General features: G+C 44.3%; 1 protein-coding gene across 9 annotated transcripts in view; it reads left to right on the forward strand.

Moving 5' to 3' along the window:
* cacnb2a (calcium channel, voltage-dependent, beta 2a) overlaps positions 1 to 22,857 on the forward strand; it is a 113,703-nt gene that overhangs the window by 75,403 nt on the left and 15,443 nt on the right. For 7 of the 9 annotated variants that reach the window (XM_029661483.2, XM_029661482.2, XM_029661481.2 and 4 more), the window contains 7 exons: positions 10,913 to 11,035; positions 11,191 to 11,327; positions 11,492 to 11,568; positions 12,084 to 12,223; positions 19,613 to 19,693; positions 20,361 to 20,419; positions 21,056 to 21,165. In XM_029661483.2, coding sequence (XP_029517343.1) covers positions 10,913 to 11,035; positions 11,191 to 11,327; positions 11,492 to 11,568; positions 12,084 to 12,223; positions 19,613 to 19,693; positions 20,361 to 20,419; positions 21,056 to 21,165 — 727 coding nt within the window. Of the gene's footprint in view, positions 1 to 10,912; positions 11,036 to 11,190; positions 11,328 to 11,491; positions 11,569 to 12,083; positions 12,224 to 12,504; positions 12,525 to 19,612; positions 19,694 to 20,360; positions 20,420 to 21,055; positions 21,166 to 22,857 lie in introns of all 9 variants that reach the window. The other 2 variants (XM_029661486.2, XM_029661484.2) reach the window with 1 other exon arrangement.

Here is a 22,857-nt window from a genome sequence, read left to right on the forward strand (position 1 = left end):
TGTAGATTAGGCTGGTGTAACCGTGAAATGGCTAGCTAGTTAGCGGGGTGCGCGCTAATAGCGTTTCAAACGTCACTCACTCTGAGATTTGGAGTGGTTGTTCCCCTTGCTCTGCATGGGTAACGCTGCTTCGAGGGTAGCTGTTGTCGATGTGTCCCTGGTTCGAGCCGAGGTAGGAGCGAGGAGAGGGACGGAAGCTCTACTGTTACACTGGCAATACTAAAGTGCCTATAAGAACATACAATAGTCAAAGGTTAATGAAATACAAATGGTATAGAGAGAAATAGTCCTATAATTCCTATAATAACTACAACCTAAGACTTCTTACCTGGGAATATTGAAGACTCATGTTAAAAGGAACCACCAGCTTTCATATGTTCTCATGTTCTGAGCAAGGAACTTAAATATTAGCTTTCTTATATGACACATATTGCACTTTTTTCTTCTCCAACACTGTGTTTTTGCATTATTTAAACCAAATTGAACATGTTTCATTATTTATTTGAGGCTAAATTAATTTTATTGATGTATTATATTAAGTTAAAATAAGTGTTCATTCAGTATTGTTGTAATTGTCATTATTACAAAAAAATAAATAAAAATTGGCCGATTAATTGGTATCGGCTTGTTTTGGTCCTCCAATAATTGATATCGGTATCGGCGTTGAAAAATCATAATCGGTCGACCTCTACCCTCCACCATCACACCTCCTCCTCCATGCTTCACAGTGCGAACCACACATGCGTTCACTTACTCTGCATCTCATAAAGACATGGCCATTGGAACCAAAAATCTCACATTTGGACTGATGAGCAAGTTGAGCAAAAAAAAGTTCTTTTTTTAATAGAATTTTACCCCTTTTTCTCCCCAATTTTCGTGGTATCCAATTATTGTAGTAGCTACTATCTTGTCTCATCGCTACAACTCCCGTACGGGCTCGGGAGAGACGAAGGTTGAATGTCATGCGTCCTCCGATACACAACCCAACCAGCTGTACTGCTTCTTAACACAGCGCGCATCCAACCCGGAAGCCAGCCGCACCAATGTGTCAGAGGCTACACCGTGCACCCGGCAACCTTGGTTAGCGCGCACTGCGCCCGGCCCGCTACAGGAGTCGCTGGTGCGCGATGAGACAAGGACATCCCTACCGACCAAGCCCTCCCTAACCCGGACGACGCTAGGCCAATTGTGCGTCGCCCCACGGACCTCCCGGTCGCGGCCGGTTACGACAGAGCCTGGGCGCGAACCCAGGGACTCTGATGGCACAGCTGGCGCTGCAGTACAGCGCCCTTAACCACTGCGCCACCCGGGAGGCCCTAAGTCTCATCTTTTTAGTGGTGTCCTTTAGTAGTGGTTTCTTTTGCAGCAATTTGACCATGATGGCCTGATTCATGCAGACTACTCTGAACAGTTGATGTTGAGATGTGTTTGTTACTTGAACTCTTTGAAGCATTTATTTGGGCTGCCATTTCTGAGGCTGGTAACTCTAATGAACTTATCCTCTGCAGCAGAGGTAACTCCGGGTCTTCCTTTCCTGTATCGGTCCTCATTGAGAGTCAGTATAATATTTAACACTTTTTGGGTTGTTACATGATTCCATATGTTTTATTTCATCGTTTTGATGTCTTCACTATTATTCTACAATGTAGAAAATAGTAAAAATAAAGAATAACCCATTTAATTAACTGTTTAACAGTCTTATGGCTTTTGTATTTCATGTTATTATGGCTTGCTTACATTCCAAATGGCAACCTATTCCCTTTAGTGCACTTGACCAGGCCCCAATAGGGCACATAGACTCTATTACCTCTGTACAGTAAGTGTTTACTGTATGTAACGTATTAACGGTGCGCTAGACAGGTGCTTGTGAATTACCGTCTTATAAACCATTACTGTCACTGAGATTGCACTTCCCCTGACCCGAGCCCTCTTTCTCTCTTCTCTCTCTCTCTCTCTCTCTCTCTCTCTCTCTGTCTCTCTCTTCGGCGAGATGCCAGATCATTGAGCAGATATTTTTACAGCTCGTCTATCATGTAAAGTGGCTGGGGTAATCCATGCCAGGTTATCTGCTAGCGACTTATCTTTTTAATTAGCGAGCAAGAAGGGGCTCTCTCTGTGAAATATCCGGGCTATATGCTGGCCTGATTGCCTCTTTACAGGCAGACCGACCAGGGCTACGTCACAAATGGCACCCTATTCCCTATATGCAGTAGTGTACTTATTTTTTAATAGAGCCCTACACTCTTACACAAAAGGTTTCCAAAAGGGTCCTTCGGCTGTCCCCATAGGAGAACCCTTTTTGGTTCCAGGTCGAACCCTTTTGGGTTCCATGTCAAACCCTCTGTGGAAATGGTTCTACCTGGAACCAAAAGGGATTCTACCTGGAACCAACTAGGGTTCTTCAAGGGGTTCTCTTATGGGGACAGACGAATAACCCTTTTAGGTTCTTGATAGCACTTTTTCTCCAAGAGTGTAGGGTACCCTATGGGCCCTGGTCAAAAGTAATGCACTACATAGACAGGTTGGCTGACAATGTCACCAAAATGAACGTTCAGAAATCTAGAAACATTGACAAGAAGCTGCCATGTGGGAAATCGTTGGTGGCTTGTTTCATAATGTCTTGTTGATTTCATGTCAATGCTAATATGGCTCAAATTTGCTTGCTAGCTAACCAACAAGTATAATGATGTATTTGAGAGACAATAAGTACTCAATGTGCAACTGTATATATACTGAACAAAAAAATATAATTGCAACATGCAACAATTTCAAAGATTTTACTGAATTACAGTTCACATAAGGAAATCAGTCAATTTAAATAAATTCATCTATGGACTTCACATGACTGGGCAGGGGCGCAGCCATGGGTGGGCATAGGCCCACCCACAGGGGAGCCAGGCCCTGCTAATCTGAATGAGTTACTCCTCAGTTTCATCAGCTGTCCGGGTGGCTGGTCTCAGATGATCCCACAGGTGAAGATGCTGGTTGTGGAGGTCCTGGACTGGCCATGGTTACATGTGGTCTGCGGTTCTGTTTCTGCTACCTTTCATTTCAGTTCATGAAACATGGGACCAACATTTTACATGTTGCGTTTATATATTTGTTCCGTGTATGTTTTCAATCAACACTTTGGAGATGAAATATAGTTTGTCAACAATCGAAGCCAATTCCGTTTGTTTTGCCCCATAGTTGTGCAGCTATCGGTTTTTGTTGTTGTGCCATTTGAAATACAGCTCAGGAGTGAAATATAACTTGTCAGTATGCGGGTTACAAAGAGAGGATACCTGGATCACAGCGCTGAGATGACATTCACCTAATAAGGAAGCTCAGTGGTACACAGAGAGATCATTAGAAACCAACTTCAGCAGGTGCTCTGATAGGACCTGATGCACTGAGATCAGAGAGAAAACACAATACTCTGCAGAATCAATAGTATGGAAAGTCAAAAGTGCTGGGAAAACACCACGTGTAGAGAGGAAAAATATTTCACGGACCAAGTTTTTGCGGCGCAGAGAACAGCGTAAGGCATCGATTTTGACTGGTTTCTTTCAGTTGAGAGCGTTTCCTTGCCATGCCGGTTGCGTTAGGGAGGTGTGTGCGTGTGCGTTTGTGCCAGGGTTTCCATGTGGCAGCAGACATTTGACCGGCAGCAGAACTGTACTGGACCTCTATGCATTGGGTGCATAACCTGATTAGGGCATCCACCCATGGTGCTGAGAATGACAGAGATCACATTTAGATGATGGTGATTCATATTAACAGAACATACCACTCGATGCAACGGCATGCGTTCTTCTTACCGAATTCCCATGTGCACTTTGTAGATGTCAGAATAACTGTCCACATTTCCGTTTCCTCGGCCAACAAGACAAGTAACGAACGGCAAAATCACCAGCCTATGTCCATCTACTATCCCCTGTAGTAGAAACGTTGACCTATTCTATTAGTCAGCTTGTTGTTCTGTGCGAGAAAGAATCACTTTAAAAAGCATTGAGTCAGATGCAACAGATCAGAATGTTTAGCTGAAAATGTTGATCAACTATTAGTCCTTCACATTATAGCTGCGTAGCAACGCGCTCACGGCAGTAGGCTACACGCGAATGTTCGTTCCATAATGTAATTAGCGGAAAACACAGCTGTCAAGGGCGCACTGCACATGTGAGCGGTTTCATGTGACAGAAATCACATTTACTTTCAGAAATTTAGAAATAGGGGAGATCTAAAGATGCAACAACTAGCATGGGTTGTTAGGGGAGATCTAAAGATGCAACAACTAGCATGGGTTGTTAGGGGAGATCTAAAGATGCAACAACTAGCATGGGTTGTTAGGGGAGATCTAAAGATGCAACAACTAGCATGGGTTGTTAGGGGAGATCTAAAGATGCAACAACTAGCATGGGTTGCACATATGACTAGGATTGTGCTTTTGGCTACTGGAAAATAAATGTAAGGGTTTTCCTGTGGTGAAAGAGAGGCGGACCAAAATGCAGCATGGTGGTTATTCATGTTTTTAATAAAGACAACTATACATGAACAGACTAAACAAAACAAGGAAAGTAAAAACCTAAACAGTCCTATCTGGTGCAAACACAGAGACAGGAACAATCACCCACAAAACCCAACACAAAACAGGCTACCTAAATATGGTTCCCAATCAGAGACACCTGCCTCTGATTGAGAACCATATCAGGCCAAACATAGAAATAGACAAACCAGACACACAACATAGAATGCCCACCCAGCTCACGTCCTGACCAACACTAAAACAAGGAAAACACATACGAACGATGGTCAGAACGTGACAATAAAGTTGATTTGAAAACCAATAGAACATGAGAGAAATAGGCTACTGGTTTCAATGTCATATGAAACCCTGGTGTGTGCTTGTGTGTGTGTGTGTGCGTCTTTGTTTGTTTGCGTTTAATCGTAGCCCAGATCTGGGCAGCACACGCGAGGCGAGCCAGAGTTAAATGGAGATAGGCTGTGTCTCCCTGAGGCCACTGGTCTCTCACATCAGTATCCCCTCATGGGCCCTTGAGCCCGTCTCTCTGACCGCACAGCTTTAATCAACTCTACAGGCTTCTCCTCCTAATGGCAGTGTCTCCTAGCCCAAATCACACTCACATCTGACAACAAACTAGCACCATCTGCCCTCCTTTCCTCTATCACCTCAGAGCAATGCCAAGGAGTCAGAGATACAGTGAGGAGAACAAGTATTTGATACACTGCCGATGTTGCAGGTTTTCCTACTTACAAAGCATGTAGAGGTCTGTCATTTTTTATCATAGGTATACTTCAACTGTGAGAGACGGAATCTAAAACAAAAATCCAGAAAATCACATTGTATGATTTTTAAGTAATTAATTTGCATTTAATTTGCAGTATCAAAAACTTGTTCTCCCCACTGTACACTGGAGTTAACAAAACATAGAGAGAGAGATAGTGACAGAGGGAAAGAGAGATATATACAGTAGATAGAGATAGAGAGGGGGAGAGAGGAAAGAGAAAGGGCTCTGGTTAAAAGTCGTGCACTATATAGGGAATAGGATTCCATTTCAGACACAACCCCCGATTCAAACCAAGACAGACCTCTCGTTTCCCCTGTAAAAATAGCCTCAACCATCAATCACTGTCACCCAATTATGTTCGATATGAATGTAAAATATTCAAATGTCTGGACTTTAGAGAACTGTCCTCATTATCTATTTCATTATGCATGGACAGTGCTGAAATGGCCATATGGCTCTGCTCATTTATAGAATAAAAAATCTCCGGCTGGATTGATGAAGGTTAAGGGGACCTTACCACGGCGCATAAAACCACATTTTACAGACTCGCACTTCAGAGCTAGCACACTGCACTCGCTCTGCTCGCCATAAGGCTTTACATTCAACTTCAGAACAATCCGAAACATTTGCGCTCAAGGTGAAACAATACGAGAATCTTGATCTATGGTCCTAGATCCACTGTGGCCTGCTAATGCAAGGACAGTGCCAGATTACAAATGACAAGACAGGCAACACGCAGGCCAGGCATCTTATAATGATGGCAGTACCGTTATAGAGAAGGCTGCAGGATATTAGTTAATGAAATATGCACAAAATGGAGTGATTTTTAAGAGAGAGAATGAGAAAGCAAGAGGGAAGGGGGGTGGTGGACATTTCTTTCACATTTCTTTCTCTAGCTCACCCCTTACACTCTCTTTCTCTTATGTCAGTCGTTTCTCTATTCTATTCTCTCTCTCCGTTCTTTCTCTTCCCCTCCTCTTTCTCCCATTCCCCTCGCTCTCTTCTCCAGCCCCTCACTCTCTTATCGGCCTTTCCTCCCTCTCCTATTCTATCCCCCTCTCTCATACTCACCTCTCCCCCTTATGTCATGACCACCTTCCTCCGATGACCACTCAAGCCACGAACTTTCCCGACCCTATCATGAATGATGTTGTTGTTGTTGTTTTACATTTACAAAAAGCGCTTTGAGGTTCTTTATGTTATGAATAGCGCTATAAAAGTTGAATAAATTCGGAATTATAATTGTACTTATTTTCTTGCTGCGGTCAATACTGCATGCCTAATGAAGGCCTGCCTGTGCTACGTAAAGATGAGGAGAGGAACAGGGGGATGGACAGAAGAGGAGAGGAAGAGGGGGATGGACAGGAGAGGAAGATGGGGATGGACAGAAGAGGAAGATGGGGATGGACAGGAAGGAAGAAGGCAATGGACAGGAAGGAAGAGGGGGGTGGACAGGAAGGAAGAGGGCAATGGACAGGAAGGAAGAGGGGGATGGACAGGAAGGAAGAGGGGGATGGACAGGAGAGGAGGGAAGAGGGGGATGGACAGGAAGGAAGAGGGGGATGAACAGGAGAGGAGGGAAGAGGGGGGTGGACAGGAAGGAAATGGGGGTAGACTGGAAGGAAGAGGGGGATTTACAGGAGAGGAGAACAACAGGAGAGGAGAGGAGAGGAGAGGAGAACAACACAGCGCCACAGTGTACAGCGCCTATCACCTGCGATAATCCATGGTGGCATCTGAGGTCAGGAGAGTGTGTACACACATGCACACTTTGTGTGAAATAGCATTAACCACTGTGAAACAGCATTAATACTCCAGCATGGGCTACTGACGTCACAGACCATGTCATTGATCACTGAGAGACTGGAAAGAGAGAAGCAGTGGAGCATGAGAAAGGCAGTCCCAGTCCCCCCAGACCACACAGGCACATACTACCTGGCTGTGTTCTAAATTGGTACTCTATTTGTTTCATAGGACACTACTTTTTATCAGGGCCCATAGGGCTCTGGTCAAAAAGTAGTGCATTATGTAGGGGATAGGGTGCCATTTGGGACACCGCCTCAGACAGAACATAACATCTTAGCACGGCAGCCATGTGGCTTTAAACAGACACTCAACCAAGGACACAATGTCCTCTGTGTGTCATGTACTAGTGCTGTACACACTTAGGCGCAGTACATTTACTCCATTGACATTGACCAACACACACACACACATACAACCATTAATTCCTTTCCTGCGATGTGCTGTACTCTCCTGCCAAGCTCATTTAGAGAGGATTATAAATGACGTGTATTTATCTTGTTTTCTTTAGAGGTTTATCATTGTCGCTTTGCACTGGGTTTCATATTTTTACAAAGCATTATCTGCCATTGAAGGACATCGGGATTGAATGAGAATAAATGGCATCCTGTTTGCTCTTCGCCTGAGAATGGTCCAAATGCGTGGTTGCGTCCCAAATGGCGCCCTATTCCATACATAGTGCACTACTTTTGACCGGGTCCCCATAGGCCTCTGGTCAAAAGTAATGCACTAGGAAATAGGGTGCCGTTTGCGACGTCCGTAGGTCTGCAGGATCTCCTGCAGGTCCACTCTCCTGGCCAATCATTCTAATGGGGCTCATCAGATAGGTGAAGGCTGAAGGTGACTGGGAAGAATTACGCTCCCTACTCTTAAGTGTTCTTTATGCCCCCTTTTCTTGGAGGACGATTCTTACCTAACAGTTGTTGCCACATCTATGGGTTTGTATACTGTATAGGCTTAGTGCTTTACAAGGCCATTTGTATGGTTTCTCCTCACTGGGAGCAGAAATGTGCCTGAGCAATTAACACCAGCAAATGTTTTTCCTTGAGGCCCCCATTATTAGCCAAATAATGAGCATTCTGTGCAAAACCCCCAATTTAGACCAGCCCACTGGGCTAAAGATGGACCGGCCCATCTGGGCTAAAGATGGACCGGCCCATCTGGGCTAAAGATGGACCGGCCCATCTGGCGTTCGCCCTAACTGCCCTATGGCCAGTAAAATTTTCGCTTTAACGTTTGTTTGTTGTTTTTATAGCATTTTTCAAGGGTTTTCATTGGGTTTATGCTACATGGATATTTGATGTATTTTTTGCTAGTGGTAAGCTAAGCCATGTCCCTTTCCAGCTTCCCTTTCTCTGTCATCTACAGGTAAACGTTTAGCAAAGGGCCAGGGGAGACTACTGTGGGCTGTGTCACTGAGCGTTTGGCTTGGCTCTCCATCGGCCACCAGCGACAGAGGAGCTTGTCACGCTCTCACAGGCAGAGGGAATGTAATCCGGATAGGGCCATGTCCATGTCACCAACTGCCGCCACCACAGACAAACTCAGCTCAGATTACTATCGTGTCCAATAACATTTGATGTAATTCCTTTCTAAACGATTCTATCTTAAAAAATGGATATTCTTAAGGCCACAATCAGGTTACGATTTGGAGTCTGTGCATGTTTTTTCTCCTGTCTCGTTTCTCTAGTCAGTGACCTATATTTTTTAAGTCTTTATTGTTTAAATCCCTTTTCACAGAAAATGTAATGCCTTGCTACGGCGGGGTGGAATTTGCGTTATCTTGCATTGAATCGACCTGTCTGTGTCATAAAGCGGTTATATCAGGCCCTAGGAGGGAATGCTGTTTATTACGTTTGTTTCATTCAGATGTCCTGTCCCAAACCACACCCTATTCCTTTTATTGTAGCGCACTACTTTTGACCCTATGGGCCCCTGATCAAAAGAAGTGCACTAAATAGGGAATAGGGGGCCATTTGGGACACACAGGGTGAATGGCTATCCCAGAGGGGAAAAGGTCATACGTGATTTTAGAAATGGAACACATTGATCCAGCCATTGTACAGATTCTATTCACCAACCATTTGGACAAGTGCAGTGTGCTCATTGTCAGTCAGAAGGAAACACATGACAAAACCCGGAGTTCAGTGAAGAAACCATCGAATCATTACAAGACTAATCCTGGTTTATATTTTTATATAGATTGTGGTTCTCTTCTCTTTGACAAGTTCAATCACAATACGACCACGCGTGGATAATGCATTTAAAATAATCAACGACGACACGTTTGAAAATGTATTTCCATTGTGGTTCTCTTAAATAAATGGTTCAAAATACAAACAAACAAGTACAAACATCAAAATGGTAGTCCTAGGCTACTCGGTAGACCTAGCCTTCTGGGCGTATTTGGGTTACTCAACACTAAACAAAGGACAGGGCAACATTGTCATATCCTAGAGCAGGACTCCCTCAGTATTATCAGCAAATCTCAGGCTCCTAAACTGAGTTAGATGATGCCAGATGATGGTGATGCCAGATGATGGTGATGCCAGATGATGGTTTGATGATTGTGAGGCCAGTAGGCCTATGGTCTCAAGAGTCCTCTCAAGTACCCCTTGTGGATAGGCCAAGTACCCCTTGTGGATAGGCCAAGTACCCCTTGTGGATAGGCCAAGTACCCCTTGTGGAAAGGCCAAGTACCCCTTGTGGAAAGGCCAAGTACCCCTTGTGGAAAGGCCAAGTACCCCTTGTGGAAAGGCCAAGTACCCCTTGTGGATAGGCCAAGTACCCCTTGTGGAAAGGCCAAGTACCCCTTGTGGAAAGGCCAAGTACCCCTTGTGGATAGGCCAAGTACCCCTTGTGGAAAGGCCAAGTACCCCTTGTGGAAAGGCCAAGTACCCCTTGTGGAAAGGCCAAGTACCCCTTGTGGAAAGGCCAAGTACCCCTTGTGGATAGGCCAAGTACCCCTTGTGGAAAGGCCAAGTACCCCTTGTGGAAAGGCCAAGTACCCCTTGTGGATAGGCCAAGTACCCCTTGTGGAAAGGCCAAGTACCCCTTGTGGATAGGCCAAGTACCCCTTGTGGAAGGGCCAAGTACCCCTTGTGGAAAGGCCAAGTACCCCTTGTGGATAGGCCAAGTACCCCTTGTGGATAGGCCAAGTACCCCTGGTTGGGAACCACTGATGTACCAGAGTAGAGGAAAGACATCCTATTCCCTGTCTAGTGCACTAATTTTGACCAGGCTGTCCTATAACCCCGTGGGGCTCTGGTCAAAAGTAGTGCACTGATATAGGGAATAGGGTGTCATTTTGGGACATTAGCAGGCTCATTCATAAAGATTAGAAGTGAGTGTGGGTGAGTCACAGGGTGCCTGCCAGGCAGCATCTCTGACAGCAGTTCTTTTTTTACTCCTCACACAATGGGGGGAGAAAATAGCCCCGTGAATAGCACTCCTCTCTTCTCAGCCTGAGACGGTAATAAAAACATCACGGAGAATTGGATTCAGGGAAGGAATCCATGGAGCTCAGCTTTGTCTCCCGATAAAGACTGTGAAGTCCAAACGGTGTATTTGGGTGTTTGGAATAATGCACTTGGGAGCAGCCTATTCCACGTGTGGGACTCTCACTTCCTATCTCAGTATAATGTTTTAGTTAGCACGGGTATTCTCAAGTTCAGGATGTGCATATCACCCTTCTTTTCTTCATGCTCAACTTTCACCTTGCCCAACACAAAGGTTTCAGCCTACAGAGAAACCTGTCATTATATCATGTCTTATCTTGTGTAGCCAAAACTTTGCATCTCTTCCTTTTCTTTCTTTGGCAGACTAAACCGGTTGCGTTTGCTGTCCGCACAAATGTCAACTACTGTGCCACCAACGATGACGACGTCCCCGTGCCGGGCATGGCCATCTCCTTTGAGGCTAAAGACTTCCTCCACGTCAAAGAGGTCAGGGGTTACAGTACTATCAAATGGGGACGAGGATGATGGAGGTGGAGGAGAATGGGAGAAGAATGAGGATGAGGAGGAGGAAGATGATGTTGATAACAATGATGACGAGCAGACACAGATGTATTAACCAGTTCATGTCCGTCCCCCTGTAGAAATTTAATAACGACTGGTGGATAGGGCGCCTGGTGAAGGAAGGCTGTGAAATCGGTTTCATCCCCAGTCCTGTGAAGATCGAGAACACTCGGATACAACACGAGCAGAGAGCCAAACAGGGCAAGTTCCATTCCGGGTACGTACCCCCCCACCTTACTGCAATCACCATGGAAACTAACATGCACCTCACCCAATCATTATTCTTGCATTGAGCCGACCCTTGAGATAGCCGACATCCTGCAACACCTCAGATATACTGATATGAATTATATAGCTGATATGAATTATTTCTCTTTGCAGTAAATCGGGAGCAAACTCCTCTACCAGTTTAGGTGAAGTGGTTCCTAACTCGCGGAAATCCACCCCCCCTTCCTCTGGTGAGTAATGGAGGGCCTTACGGCAGGCGTTTGGGGAAAGGTTGCCACGTTTATCACAGACACAAACAAACTCTTCACTGTAATACTTGGGAGTTATTACCAAACCTCCATCAACCTCTAAGAGGGCTTGAAAAGGAAGCGTGATAGAAATAGGAGACGAGGGTGCGTTTCATTAGTAAGGTCATTATTTTGACCTTACTGCTGGCCTATCTTTTGTACACTTCAGGCGTACTGTCCAATCGGTTGCTAAATCTACACGACGTGGCCCTTTAGTGGAAATGTTAGAATGGTGTTTATGTCTTAAATCTTTGCTTACCTTATGTGCTATCGTTTACTGTCATTGCTCACCCCAGTTTGACTCGAGTTAACTCGAGCTTGATTATGGTCTGTATAGTTTGTTTATGTGGTGGAATAACCTGTGTACATGTCCAGTGTTAGGTGTTCAATGTCACCCTTGTAACCTCCTGTGTTTGCCTCTGTGTGATGGTGGCCTTGTGTTGTGTCCATGTGCGTAGCCTTTGACATAGATGCCACAGGCTTAGACCCCGAGGACAATGAGCTTCCAGTCCACCTCCGCTCCCCTAAAGCCAGTCAGCCAAACACTGTCATGTCATCCACCCTAGCCAAAGAGAAACGAATGCCCTTCTTTAAGAAGGTAAACGTGGCATCTACGCCGGTATTTACTCTCGATCTCTCTCTCTCTCTCTCTCTCTCTGTCGGTCCGTCCGTCCGCACAGCTACCCACGACAACTGCCTCACTGTGGCTGCTCAGCATCACCCTGTCCACCGTCTGTCCGTTCCCCCCGTTCTGTTTGTCCTCTGTGTCCCGCCATAGTCCGTGTCTCTTCCCTCCCTCCACTGGGCGTTCGAGCCATTAGCATGCATGTTGTCAGTTTCTTAACCCTCTCTCTCTCTCCTCTTCCGTCTGGGCCGTAGCTAAGCAGAAGCAGAAGTCGGTAAGTTATCTTGCCGTGCAGCATGCACCAACCCCCAGCAGGGCCTTGGGGGTCTGGGGGATGTGCATCGGTGATTTCTCTGCAGTGGTTGTGGTCGTTCCTGACACTCCCATCTAACTCATTGTCGTCGCTGTGGTGTCTCTGTGTGTGTGTGTGTGTGTGTGTGTGTGTGTGTGTGTGTGCGTGTGTGTGTGTGTGTGTTGTGTGTGTGTGTGTGTGTACATGTGTGTGCATGCGTGATGCAGATTTAGTGGGAACTCATTGTATTCAGCTATTAAACCAGAAGTGTATCTACATTAGTGCTGTTGCGGTGATCATATTACCTTCACACCGGCAGCCATGAGTCATGAGCACAGTAAAATTCCACATGAACATTGAGTCACAATAATCTCCTGTTATTCACTCTGGACATGCTTTGATAGCACCCAACTTGCTAGACCATCAGGTTCTAATGGCCTGAAACTCAGGGCGCTATTGTCCCTCTAACCACTCTGACATCAATGCAAATGCAATATAAAATCACATCAAACACATATCGTCAATACAGTAGGACCCCAGTACTCTTAAAACTCACCTCACTGTGATGATCAACGGTTTGAAACCGTGTAAAAACACATATTTGAGCTTATGCATAGGCTTAAAAATAAAACGGAATTAAAATGATTGTGCCGTTATAGAATACATAGCCTACCGTATTATACACATGGCAGAAAAACATAAAACATAACTCATTTAAGATGTCTTTGGTGCGTCATTGGTCTAGCCTATTCTCCAACATGAAACAAATGGACCTTTGAGTGTAGACTGTATTATTATGTATACTGGATGGACCTTTATGCTACGCTCTAAAATGTCTGTCCATGAGTCTGGGAGAGAACCTATTTGGTTCATTGAGAGCATGCTCCTCAAACAGTGGGTGATGCGTGGAGTGAAGTAAGTTTTCTTCTATTTATTTCTCAGCTGCTGTATTAAGAACATGCTCCACTGTAAACCCGAAGTAGCCTACAACACGGACCAGTGGGAAAGGCCTCCATTCGCTAGTCGAGTGCATACAGATGACATGCATCGTTTCCCCTGCCCCTGTTCCTGCCCAGTAGATACTGGGCCATGCTAAATCTCAACTCATTTTTACTTTAAGATTAAATTGAGAATAGTCTGTCTGAATGGTGGGAATATGATCAGTTGATGAGAAAACGGCTGTGCAGCCTGAGGCAAGGAACAGAGCTCGAGCTTTTTTTTTCCGACTTTCTCAAGTCATCAATAGCCTGTTGTAACGGTGTGCGCTGAGAGTCGGGAAGCAAGTTCAGGGAGTGAGTGTTTTAATAAATTAACACAACATAATACAAAATAAGAAACATGAACCATGCACAGACAGGAAACTTAAACCGAAACAATGACTCCTGGGGAAGGAACTAAAGGGAGTGACAGATAAAGGGCAGGTAATCAAGGAGGTGATGGAGTCCAGGTGAGTGTCATAATGCGCTGATGCGCGTAACGATGGTGACAGGTGTGCGCCATAACGAGCAGCCTGGTGACCTAGAGGCCGGAGAGGGAGCACACGTGACACCTATAATCACACCATGCCGCCCATGTACAGTACCAGTCAAAAGTTTGGACACACCTACTCATTCCAGGTTTTTTGTAGAAAAGTTGTGGCGACATCAAAATTATGAAATAACACACATGGAATCTTGTAGTAACCAAAATGTGTTAAACAAATCAAAATACATTTTGTATTTGAGATTCTTAAAAGTTACCACCCTTTGCCTTGATGACAGTTTGCACACTCTTGGTATTCTCTCAACCAGCTTCATGAGGTAGACACCCGGAATGCATTTCAGTTAATTTGTGGAATGTCTTTCCTTCTTAATGCTTTTGAGACAATCAGTTGTGTTGTGACAAGGTAGTGGTGGTATACAGAAGATAGCCCTATGTGGTAAAAGACCAAGTCCATATTATGGCAAGAACAGTTCAAATAAGCAAAGAGAAACGACAGTCCATCATTACTTTAAGACATGAAGGTCAGTCAATCCGGAAAATGTCAAGAACTTTGAAAGTTTCTTCAAGCTCAGTTGCACAAGCGCTATGATGAAACTGGCTCTCATGAGGACCACCACAGGAAAGGAAGACCCAGAGTTACCTCTGCTGCAGAGGATAAGTTCATTAAAGTTAACTGCACCTCAGATTGCAGCCCAAATAAATGCTTCACAGAGTTCAACTGTTCAGAGGAGACTGCGTGAATCAGGCCTTCATGGTCGAATTGCTGCAAAGAAACCACTACTAAAGGACACCAATAAGAAGAAGAGACTTGCTTGGGCCAAGAAGCACGAGCAATGAACATTAGACCGGTGGAAATCTGTCCTTTGGTTTGATGAGTAGGTGAACGGATAAATGGATGATCTCCGCATGTGTTTCCCACCATGAAGCATGGAGGAGGAGGTGTGATGGTGTGGGGGTGCTTTGCTGGTGCCTATGTCAGTCATTTATTTAGAATACAAGGCACACTTAACCAGCATGGCTACCAGAGCATTCTGCAGCAATACGGCATCCCATCTGGTTTGCGCTTAATGGGACTATGATTTATTTTTCAACAGGACAAAGACCCAACACACTTCCAGGCTGTCTAAGGGCTATTTACCCAAGAAGGAGAGTGATGGAAGTGCTGCATCAGATGACCTGGCCTCCACAATCACCGACCTTAACCCAATTGAGATGGTTTGGGATGAGTTTGACAGCAGAGTGAAGTAAAAGCAGCCAACAAGTGCTCAGCATATGTGGGAACTCCTTCAAGACTTTTGGAAAAGCATTCCTCATGAAGCTGGTTGAGAGAATGCCAAGAGTGTGCAATGCTGTTATCAAGGCAAAGGATGGCTGCTTTGAAGAATCTCAAGTATAAAATATATTTTGATTTGTTTAACACTTTCTTGGTTACTACATGATTTCATATCTGTTGTTTCATAGTTTTGATGTCTGCACTATTATTCTACAATGTAGAATATAGTAAAAATAAAGAAAAACCCTGAGTTTGAGTTTATTTTATTTTTACAAGGACAGTTAGTGCACATTAATCAACGTTTCAGTAAAAGTGCCGGTTTTAGCCAGCCGGCTAATTTTCAACCGCAGTCCCTGGGCAGGTTATTAAAAACAATTACAATATACACAATCATTGTGCAGTGAGCACACGCAGAGCAACATAGGACAAGCAAGACATAGCATACAGACAGAGCAACATAGGATAAGCAAGACGTAGCATACAGACAGAGCAACATAGGACAAGCAAGACGTAGCATACAGACAGAGCAACATAGGACAAGCAAGACATAGCATACAGACAGAGCAACATAGTACAAGCAAGACGTAGCATACAGACAGAGCAACATAGGACAAGCAAGATGTAGCATACAGACAGAGCAACATAGGATAAGCAAGACGTAGCATACAGACAGAGCAACATAGGATAAGCAAGACGTAGCATACAGACAGAGCAACATAGGACAAGCAAGACGTAGCATACAGACAGAGCAACATAGGACAAGCAAGACGTAGCATACAGACAGAGCAACATAGGATAAGCAAGACGTAGCATACAGACAGAGCAACATAGGATAAGCAAGACGTAGCATACAGACAGAGCAACATAGGATAAGCAAGACGTAGCATACAGACAGAGCAACATAGGATAAGCAAGACATAGCATACAGACAGAGCAACATAGGATAAGCAAGACGTAGCATACAGACAGAGCAACATAGGATAAGCAAGACGTAGCATACAGACAGAGCAACATAGGACAAGCAAGACGTAGCATACAGACAGAGCAAAAACAAAAAGCAGTAAGACAAAATTCATAAAAGCAACAAAGTGTTTCCACACCTCACAAGCTACAGACAACAGACAACATGGAAAGCGGCAACACACAGCTAGGGACCATGTTCACACATCTGATTGACCTTTAGCCATGTATTCATACATTTTGTGAAAGTGTGATAGGTGGTGCAGTGTGTCCAAACTTTTGACCGCTACTGTATGTTTTGATTTCTGAGACATTGTAAGGTTTGTATCATTCACATCTAAATCTAGCATATAGGACCTGTTTCAAATGATCAGTTTACGCTCAACATAGCCACTTCATACAGTATGCGCAATCGCTTCGTAATGGGAAAAAATATCCCTTCTTTTTTTTCCAGATAAATTCAATTATATTCTTCTTACTATAAAAGCGTATAAAATAAAATAATGGCACAGGATTTATAAGTATAGATTTTCTTCATGTCATCATTTTTTTTAGACTTAACTAAATTAAATAGTGGATATATTGTGATGGTGTATATTAAATTGATTTATTCAACTTTTTTTAATCAGCGGCTTGTATCTGGGGAGGCCTGGACATGATAAACGTGTTAATTAATGGTGAATGACCTGAGACCGCCATCTTTTGCATGACAATAACCGGCTGACAAAATGTCATGACCGCCACAGCCCTAATCTACAGTGACAGCTATTAGCTTCCGTGTTGGTTTGGTTGTGTATCTTTATCACAGCAACATGAATCAAGTGTGACCTCCATTAGAACAAATACAACTACTATTCTCATGTTAGTCTCCGTGTTGGTTTGGTTGTGTATCTTTATCACAGCAACATGAATCAAGTGTGACCTCCATTAGAACAAATACAACTACTATTCTCATGTTAGTCTAATTATGAAACAACTCCCATAAAAAAAAAAACATTATTTTGTCAAGCACTGCCATATTAATACACGATTTCAGAGGAGTTATGGAAATCCCATAAGGGCTTTCTTGGCACATGATGGTGTGTGTGTGTGTGTGTGTGTGTGTGTGTGACTTTCTATGCCTGCGTGCGTGCGTGCGTGCGTGTGTGTGTGTGTGTGTGCGCCTTTCTATGCCTGCCTGTGTGTGTTTCTGTGCCTGTGTGCCTGTGTGTGTGTGTGTGTGTGTGTGTGTGTGTGTGTGTGTGTGTGTGTGTGTGTGTGTGACTTTCTGTGCCTGCCTGTGTGTGTTTATGTGTGTGGGCCAACCTCATACACATAACCCACACACATTGCATACACAACAATAGTTCTCGGATCATTGTGGGCACTCCATGTCTTGACTTGATGCAAAAGCTTAGCAAACAGAAAACTCCTCTCCATTCACATTTCATGTCCTTTCTACTTTAAACATTATATTTATTAAGTTTTTGGTTTTCTTTTTACAATAATCAGATAAAGAGTTGCAGTCTCGTCTCCTTTCCAAGACCATGCAACTACAACAACAATGGAAACAATAGCCACCATTTTCCATCATCCAGCAGCGTGCATTATTTTAGTAACAATAACCCTGTAGCCTAGGCCAGCGAAATGTGGCCTAAAATATTTCAGCGTCCTGACCGGTAGTGCTCCAGACTTGGATGCTCTGGCCCTGCATCTAGCAGCACTTTCCCCGCTCTGATGTAACGAGAGTTCCCCAGGGACAGCCAGTGACGGCAGCAGATGTTAGCAGTTGAAGAAAAATGAAAGAGAGGGAGACGGGCCGAGAGAGACAGATACAAGGAAAAGAGAGAGCTGGAGAGAGAGAGAGCTAGAGAGAGAGAGAGAAGGGGGGGAGAGATGAAGACAGAAAGAGAGAGCGAGAGAGAGAGAGAGCTAGAGAGAGAGCTAGAGAGAGAGAGCTAGAGAGAGAGAGAGCTAGAGAGAAAGAAAGGGGGAAGAGATGAAGACAGAAAGAGAGAGCGAGAGAGAGAGAGAGAGAGAGAAAGGGGGGAAAGATGAAGACAGAAAGAGAGAGCGAGAGAGAAAGGGGGGGAAGAGATGAAGACAGAAAGAGAGAGCGAGAGAGAAAGGGGGGGAAGAGATGAAGACAGAAAGAGAGAGCGAGAGAGTTGGAAGGGGAGAGAGCGATAGACAGGAAGACATTGCGGAGAGAGTCTAAGACACAAAAACAGGGTGAGATGGAACAACAACAAACAAAAACAGCACGAGCGGTAGATACTGTAGTTAGCAGTAATATTGAGTTGTGAAAAAAGGTAGTAAAGGTGTGACAGACTCGGTGCTATCGCCTCTCTCTCTCTCTCTCTCTCTCTCTCTCTCTCTTCATCCATCTGTCATAGCTGTCTCCAGTAGTGCTCAGATCACGCACTGTCGCTCCTGCGGAGGTGAAAGCGTTTTCATTTTCCCTGCGAAGCGATGGCGTGTCAGTCTTGTCTGTCTGCCGGTGCGTTCCTCAGACATACTGCACCGTCACACCGCTGGAACTGTGACAGCACACATAGATGTGGCATTAGAGGTCTACTGCCTCGCTGTCACCCACACACACACACACACACACACACGCTTCCCTCTGAAGCTGTCACTGAGATGCACTGAGCTCCCACTCTGTCGATGTGTGACTGGGTTTCTCTGCTAGTTTGTTTCAGTCTACCGTTTCCTACCGTTTCAGTTCTTATCATCCATGTTCTGACTAACCAGTTCCTCTACTGACATTCCCTTTTGAGTAGATATCAATTATGAAATGAGAGATTCTGCTCAGTATACCTTGACCTCCACACAGATTTGGATTGTTGTTCTTATGTTAAGCTGCTTGTCAATTCATTACGGGGTCAGTGAATTCAGTTCAGAGATGATCTTAGTATTTGCTCTGTCTAGAGTGTCATTCAGTATAACGTCTTACCGTTTTATATTTACTCAAAATGAAAACAAAACACCCCTATTTCTATGGACCAGAAAACCATGATGGATAAAGGGATGTACCAGTCCCAGATTGCACCTTTAACTGGCATCCTTCATGTGTGTTGAGTGCAAACTGGGGCTCACAGTTAGAACAACTAATTTCATAGTTTGCCAAGTCCCTTTCAGTTCTAATAATTGGTACAGTGTGTTTTGCTTTTTCCCCTGGACTTAGTGTGTAATGTTGAGTGTGCATGCTTCCAAAATGCCGCCATTATTTCCTATTTAGCGCACTACTTTTGACCAGGGCGCTGGTCAAAAGTAGTGCACTATGTAGGGGGGCAGAGTGCCATTTGGGCTGCGGCCTCTGTATAATAATCCCCCTGGATGTGAAGCTGATGGGTTGTTTTCTGTCGCTGGGCAGACGGAACACATTCCTCCATACGACGTTGTGCCTTCCATGCGACCTGTGGTCCTGGTTGGACCGTCACTGAAGGGCTATGAGGTAACAGCATTGTCATTATAAGGGTTTGTTATAAGTTGCTATGCAGTTGTTATAAGGGGTTATCACTGACACTTCCACCCTCACCACTATTACATTCTATTTAGATCACTACTTGTTAAGTTTGCCAAATCCGGTAAATTTCCCCCAAATTACCAGGTTTCCCAGAAACCCAGGGAATCTTCCAAATGGGAATTCTGGAAAACCTGGACATTTTGGGGAAATTACTTGAATTGTGCAACCCTACTACTGGTACTAGCACCACTACTACACTCACTAATACGTTCTGTTTACACTAATTCCACTTCTACTACTTGTTCTCATTGTGGACACATAGACACACCAACAGAGCTGAGCTGTGTCTCTGTGGTTAATGGGAGGCAGAAAGGGGAGGTTCCTCTGGAACCTGATGAGAACAGGACACACTAAGCTGAGGAGGAGTACAGTTGTTTACATGGGAAAGGCTGAAGTGCTGTTAGTCAATTCTGAAACAACAGTCTGTGCTGTGGGGCTCCCTCACTCACCAACAGAGAGCTTGCTTCAATTCACCAACCAACACACCCATGCAAACACACACACACACACAGACACACACACACACAGTCTGTTTTCAAAATGATGGTCGTTCCATAAATGTTCACTGTGTTTTTCTTATCCCTTTTGCTTGCAGGTGACAGATATGATGCAAAAGGCACTGTTTGACTTTTTGAAACACCGATTTGAAGGGAGGTACGTGCTTTTCTCCCTTCCCCCTCTCTTTATCCCTGTTCAGTCTGCTCTGCCTGAGTCCTATAGGCTGGTATTTAGTCGTCCCGGGAGGTTTTGCCGAAGGAGTATGTAACAAGTCTGTTTGGCCTGGAGATGTGTGCTAGCTGTTGCTTTAAATAGGCCTTCTCCATGTCCTTAATAGGCCATAGTGGGCCCTAGTGCAGCGCAGGGTTCTCCTCAGTTCCTCTCCTCTCCATGCACCAGTCCCTGCCTGGGCTTCCTGGCCAGTCTCCCATCCACAGTAAATAAATGATGTTACAAAACTCATACTGTACTCAATACTGTAAACTGTATTTATATTCTTCTCAGAGTGCAAGACTTTTGATCATTAGCAAGATATGGTATTTGACTATAAGCATACTATAAGCATACTCACACCATCTCTGTCCTCATCTACTAAACCTTAGAAATCACAACTCTCCCCTCTTCATATGGTGATTTGGTTGCTATCCCCTTTTTATTTGGAATACAGTGTTCTTTCCAAGTGTTACATTTTGTATTGATATTGATCATGGATCAAGGCTATTTGATTCGGAAATCAGAGCACGCTCTCTTCTCTCTCTGACCAGTTATTTTCTTTCTCTGCCTTCCTATCAGAATATCAATCACTCGTGTCACGGCAGACATCTCTCTTGCCAAACGCTCGGTCCTCAACAACCCTAGTAAGCACGCCATCATCGAGCGCTCCAACACACGCTCCAACCTTGGTAAGTTCTGGAAGTATGAGACCTCTGTGTTCCTCTAGTGCCCTTTGTATTTAGAGAGACTAATTGCGTAGAGAAAAGGGAAGGAGTCAAAGATTAAACAAAGTCTTCTGCTGTGTCCCAAATGGCATCCTATACCTCATACAGCAGTGGTGGAAAAAGTACTCAATTCTCTCTCGTAAAAGTAAAGATGCCTTAAAAGAAAATGACTCAAGTAAAAGGGAAAATCACCCAGTTCAGATACACTTGAGTAAGTCTGAAAGTATTTGGTTTTAAATATACTTAAGTATTAAAAGTAAAAGTACGAATAATAAAAAAAATCCTTATATTAGGCAAACCAGGCGGAAATCCAGGGTCACACTCCAGCGCTCAGATATCATTTAAAAACAAAGCATTTGTGTTTAGTGAGCCCGCCAGATCAGAGGCAGTAGAGATGACCAGGGATGTTCTCTTGATAAGTGTGTGAATTGAACCATTTTCTGTCCTGCTAAGCATTCAAAGTGTAATGAGTACTTTTGGGTGTCAGGGAAAATGTAGTGAAGTAAAAGTTGTCAAAAATATAAATAGTAAAGTACAGATACCCCAAAAAACTACTTAAGTACTTTATACCACTGCTATACACTATACACTCTTAGAAAGAAAGTTGCTATCTATAACCTAAAAGGGTTCTTCGTCTGTCCCCATAGGAGAACCCTTTGAAGAACCCTTGTTGTTTCCAGGTCGGACCCTTTTGATTCCAAGTACAAATGTTTTGTGTTCCATGTAGAACCCTTTTCCACTGAAGGTTCTACATGGAACCCAAAATTGTTCTACCTGGAACCAAAAAGGGTTCTCCAATGGGGACAGCTGAATAACCCTTTTGGAACCCTTTTTACTAAGAGTGTCGTTCATGACTTTTGACCAGGGGACATATGGCTCCAGTCAAAAGTAGTGCACTATATAGGGAATAGGGTGCCATTTGGAAGAAAGCCTTGAAGATGGTTATAGTGCAGACCTACAGATGTTGGAAGGGGACGATTGACCTGTCTGGGGATGTGATTAAAAAGGTTTGGGTTTGGAACAAAAGATAGGGAAAGAGAGGAGAATCCAGAAGCCTGCTGCCAGATAACAAGGTCAAGAACCCAGCTGATTTTACCAGGCTTGATTAACAAGCTGCGGTTTAGAATGAAACAGATTCCTCAGCTCTGACCTCACGGGGGTGGCCGGAGAGCCAACGGAACTATGGAAGCCACAGTCCTAATCTTTATATTGGATCACTGACATGAGCAACAGTGCTCTGTAATTTTACTCCTGGGTTGCATCCCAAATGGCACCCAATTCCCTATTGAGTGCACTACTTTTCTGACGTGCCGGTTGCTCGGGCAGCGATGTCCCGGGATTAAAGCCCTTTCTGTGGAGCCTCAGACAGAGCGTGGATGGAAGCTAGTAGCACCTCCCTCCGTCTACCCCCACCGCCCCAGACTGGGTTACACTTAAAGCACTGCACAGCTCTGTACAACCTCGGTGCTCCACTTTTGATGACAAGCTCTTTAACTGGCAGCCAATGCAACTGTATAATTATTTAATCACTTCAGGGACACACATGTTGACAGTGCGCTGAACCCTAACTCTGTCTCGATGGCAATAGATAGGAAGACTTTTCTGAAAACAACAATTGTTCCCAATGTGGCTGAAGTTATTTCAGGAATCTCTTAC

This window comes from Oncorhynchus nerka, linkage group LG6 (genome assembly GCF_034236695.1).
Source record: "Oncorhynchus nerka isolate Pitt River linkage group LG6, Oner_Uvic_2.0, whole genome shotgun sequence".
NCBI classification, from domain to species: domain Eukaryota; kingdom Metazoa; phylum Chordata; class Actinopteri; order Salmoniformes; family Salmonidae; genus Oncorhynchus; species Oncorhynchus nerka.